We start from the raw sequence: 4,641 nt of genomic DNA, 5'->3' as shown, positions 1-4,641 counted from the left end.
TGCCCTCAGCCACAGAGAGGGTACATGTTGATGCCCCTCAGCCACAGAGAGGGTTCATGTTGATGTCACACAGAGAGAGTACATGTTGATGCCCCTCGGCCACAGAGAGGGTACATGTTGATGCCCCTCAGCCACAGAGAGGGTACATGTTGATGCCCCTCAGCCACAGAGAGGGTTCATGTTGATGCCACACAGAGAGGGTACATGTTGATGCCACACAGAGAGGGTACATGTTGATGCCACACAGAGAGGGTACATGTTGATGCCACACAGAGAGGGTTCATGTTGATGCCACACAGAGAGGGTTCATGTTGATGCCACACAGAGAGGGTACACGTTGATGCCCCTCAGCCACAGAGAGGGTTCATGTTGATGCCACACAGAGAGGGTACATGTTGATGCCACACAGAGAGGGTACATGTTGATGCCACACAGAGAGGGTACATGTTGATGCCACACAGAGAGGGTTCATGTTGATGCCACACAGAGAGGGTACATGACCGTGACAGACTTCATAAAACACATCTTTGTTTTCAGGAGGCCTGTCATAATTGTTTCCGTCGCTTAGATTGGAGCAAAGCTGAAAGCTGTCTCGGGACAAGGTATCCCGGAACAGCCCAAGATTTGCGACTGATTATTGATGATGATTATTGATTTCCTATACATTCACACCCTAGGGAACTCTGAGCACGCACATTGCCATGACAAGCACACAAGGGCTTCTATGCACTGATGCATGTGTATAACCCTTCACAGCGCTAGTCATTGTGGTCATCAATTCACAGGGATGTTTACCGTTTGAAGTAGACACAAGCAGTTAATGGTTCAGTGATGTTTGTGATAGTAGATAACACAGGAGAATAAGGAGTCCCATGTCACTAGATGTACACAGAACAGGGGAATCATGCCACTGGGTGTCTTTTTTTCTTTGTCAGGTTGTAAAAACCTTGAGACATTTGATTGATAGATACCGTAGATAGATAGATAGATGGATACTTTATTAATACAGAGGGAAATTTAACAATCCCAAGGAAATGATACTTGTATTGGTTGGCGCTATACCAATAACATTGAATTGAATGGAATTTAGGTCGTTTTCACAATTTCCTCCCTAATTCCATGCCCTGACACTTCCTCATCACATCTGGTCCAGTCACTGGTGCTGCGTGATCCCTTACATGATCTCCTGGAAACGCTAACTAAAAATGACATATCTTTAGAACAGCAAACACTTCACTATACAGTTATAATCAATGGGTAATGTATTGGTGCTCGAGTGTGTTGAGATAAAGATGAAGCTGCGCCTTGTGTTACCTCCTGGTATGAAATATGCAGTATAAATAAAGTTTGATTTGTCATTTCTCTACAATGAATATAGTATTACGCATGGAATGAATTAGCTCAGTGTAACGCTTAGCCTATGTGGACTGTTGCATTTATGAGTGTACGAGCTACCACCGCCGCTGGCTGCAGCCGACTGCAACTCCAGATGTGCCTTCGCAGGCACTGGAGCAGACCTTGTTTATGGGATGCAGCCATTGGTTCAGATGGTTGCTAGGGCGCCGAAGACCCACCAATAACATCCGCGTATGCTGCCCGAGTTTGTGTTAGCTGCGTCGCTAGATACAGAAAAGGAAAACTCTGATCGGTCAGCGTTAGCCAGGCCAAATTGTATCGGGTGAATTATTTTCAGTTACAAAGTCACACTTAGCTGGAGGTCTTGGTATGCGGCTACTACTTCGCTCTTCACTGTTTCTTGCTGTGACATTTGTACCGTTGCCCACATTAGTGTGCTCCATGTCTTTTCAGAATGCCTGTTGAAGATGTGTTGCTGTCCCTTGCTATGTGTTGCTGTGTAGACCGTGGCTGTCTTTATTAGGCTATGCATTTCAGAGGTTATAGCTAGAGCTTATTCTGTTTTGGCAGTTTTTTTTATCCGCTTGCTCGCTTTGCTTCCGGCTCTGTTAGTGTGTGGGTTTCCGTTGACAATCATGACCGCGGGCTGTGTCGCTGTGCCTCGGATCATACCAATTCGGAAGCCGGTGCCAGGGAAAGCCAAACACGAGATAGACACAGTCACACCAGTCGAGATCAAATCAGGTAACACCGGTCTTTGCTATGGACAAATCTGTATGGCAAGTTAAAAAAAAAAAAAACGAATGAACACATTCGTTTGTGTCACATCGATTCATAGACATTTGCAAGCTTTGTACTGATATTAGCATGCTATGTAGGCTACTGAAAGTGTATTACCAGTAGACTACTGCAGACCTACTTCTGCTTAATATGCGTTGTAAATATTGTAAAGTAAGTCACATGATTTAGAGTTATGTAAGAAATGCGCCTAGACGGAACACATCCAGAGTAGCCCATTTTCACCTTCACCATATTCCCCCTCTCTTCCTTTCCAGACACCTCTGATGTTAGTGTTTACTTCACTGTGGACGGCACCAAGCCATACTTGAACAGAAGGCCGGGGGGCGGGGCGGTCAGCACCGTCAGGTACAGCTCACCTGTCTGCTTACCTGCAGGAAAGGTGATCGTCAAGGCCCTGGCTGTCAGATGGTGAGATTGGGATTTGGAATATCTAAACTCTTAATTGGACAATCGGTGTTTACCTGTTGAATTGTTTGGCTTTGTGGATAGGGCATTATTATAGACGTCGAGCTATAGCCCACAATGATTCACTTGTAATGTAAAGACCAAAAACAGTTATAAGAAAAAGGCTAAATGAAAGAATTGTGATTGTGTGTGTATTAGATATTATGTGATTGTTTGTGGTATGAGAGATAATGTGATTGTGTGTGTTTGAGATGATTATGTTATTATGTGTGTTTGAGATGATGATAATATGATTGTGTGTTTGAGTGATGATGTGAGTGTGTGTGTTTGAGATGATTAGCCTATGCGTCTCTTCGCAGTGACGGGAGGGAGAGCGGTGTTGTCACTAAGGTCTTCCTGGTGGAACCTGCGGCCCAGGTGGAGGAGGATGACCCATGGGACGAGCAGGGTGACGGGCCTCACGCGGCACACCGGGCCTTCCGCTCAGAGAACGGGTCTGGGGACACTCCAGGTATGCGATGGATCTGTCCGTCAGCACGAGATGTTCTGATAAAACATAAAAAGAGAAAATAAGGAAACAACTATCTTTCTTAATAAATATGATCAACTGAGCACAAAACTGAGTACTTTTGAGCTTTTCATTGGTATATATTACGTTGTTATTGCCCTCTAGTTTTGTTTTGTATAATAATGTATTGGTTTCATTTGTTTTTTCCTTTGGTGAAATGAGAAACTTGCTGATCACTTAGGATTTGTTTGGCTTTAGGAAAGGTAAAGGGACACTCCTCATTAATTTCAGTGACAGCAACAGTAGCACACATTAAGGGTTTAATAGCAGTAGGATGACAGACACCACAGTGGCAGCCACACTTTAAGGGCTGAAAGTCAGTAGAAAAGTCCAGTCGTTGAATGTTCTTATACACAAAACATTCTGTCATACTAATTCCTTTATGTGTGTGTATTGTGTGTACTTCAGGAATCATGAGGCCACCCAGCGGTGGTAGCCACAGAACCTCTGTAGGCCCTCGGTTCCTCAGCCAGCGTCTGGGGAACCCACCTCCTACAGGGGCCCCCTCTCAACACACCAAGGTACTATATCCTACCTCACACCTGAGTAAGACACAGGTACTATAGCCTATAGCCTAACACCAGAGAAAGACACATGTACTATATCCTACCTAATTATGAGATAGACACATGTACTATATCCTACCTAACATCAGAGAAAGACACATGTACTATATCCTACCTAACACCAGAGAAAGACACATGTACTATATCCTACCTAACACCAGAGAAAGACACAGATACTATTTCCTACCTAACACCTGAGTGAGACACAGGCACTATATCCTACCCAACATCTATAATATAGTATGTATAATATAATACAATGTACTGTGTATAATATAATCTGTGATGTGAAATTAATCTGAGTTGGCTCTGTTGCAGAGTGGCGACCCAGCAGAGAGTCCTTTCAGAAACCTGACAAACACCCACATGTCCAGAATCCAGAGGGAGACCGACTTCCTCAGGTAATACTCCCAAAAGGACAAATACAGATCTACAGACGTTTTATTTATGTATGTATGTGTGTATGTATGTTTGTGTGTTTGTGTATTAATTTTAGTTTTTTTTGTTTCCTTTATTTAATTAATTAATTTCCTCCTTTACTTGTCTGTCTCCATCTCTCTCTCCCTCTCTCTCTCTCCATCTCTATCTTATTATGCAGGTGTGCCACCTGTCTGAGCCACCGGCCCTCAGACCCATTTGCTCGGTTCTGTTTGAACTGTGGGGCCACCGTACCCCCTGTGCCTGGCCAGAGACTTCCACCAACTGAGGGAGGACAGGTAGGTGCAGAAACACAAATACACCCTGTTTACTGATGCAGACTCTCTATCCCTCTCCCTCTCACACACAAATACACTTTCACTCTCTCTCTGTCACACACACCCACTCTCTCTCTCACAAACACAAACACTCATACACTCACACACACTGTGAAGAACTTCTAACACCTTATATGTGTTTGTTATGTAAAATGATGGTGCGTCTTTGCACCCTATCGCGTGTGTGTGT

General features: G+C 44.1%; 1 protein-coding gene across 1 annotated transcript in view; it reads left to right on the top strand.

Moving 5' to 3' along the window:
- Nucleotides 1-1,991: 1,991 nt before the first annotated feature.
- dzank1 (double zinc ribbon and ankyrin repeat domains 1) overlaps nt 1,992-4,641 on the top strand; it is a gene marked incomplete at both ends in the record, with an annotated part of 13,530 nt that continues 10,880 nt past the window's right edge. The window contains 6 exons of the mRNA XM_080841299.1: nt 1,992-2,100; nt 2,412-2,565; nt 2,922-3,073; nt 3,539-3,651; nt 4,015-4,097; nt 4,295-4,412. Of these exons, the coding sequence (XP_080697425.1) occupies nt 1,992-2,100; nt 2,412-2,565; nt 2,922-3,073; nt 3,539-3,651; nt 4,015-4,097; nt 4,295-4,412 (729 nt within the window). The remainder of the gene's footprint in view (nt 2,101-2,411; nt 2,566-2,921; nt 3,074-3,538; nt 3,652-4,014; nt 4,098-4,294; nt 4,413-4,641) is intronic.

The sequence above is a fragment of the Sprattus sprattus genome (assembly GCF_963457725.1).
Source record: "Sprattus sprattus genome assembly, chromosome: 1".
Lineage (NCBI taxonomy): Eukaryota > Metazoa > Chordata > Actinopteri > Clupeiformes > Clupeidae > Sprattus > Sprattus sprattus.
Note: the sequence above shows the minus strand (reverse complement) of the source record. Positions and strands in the feature narration are given on the sequence as shown.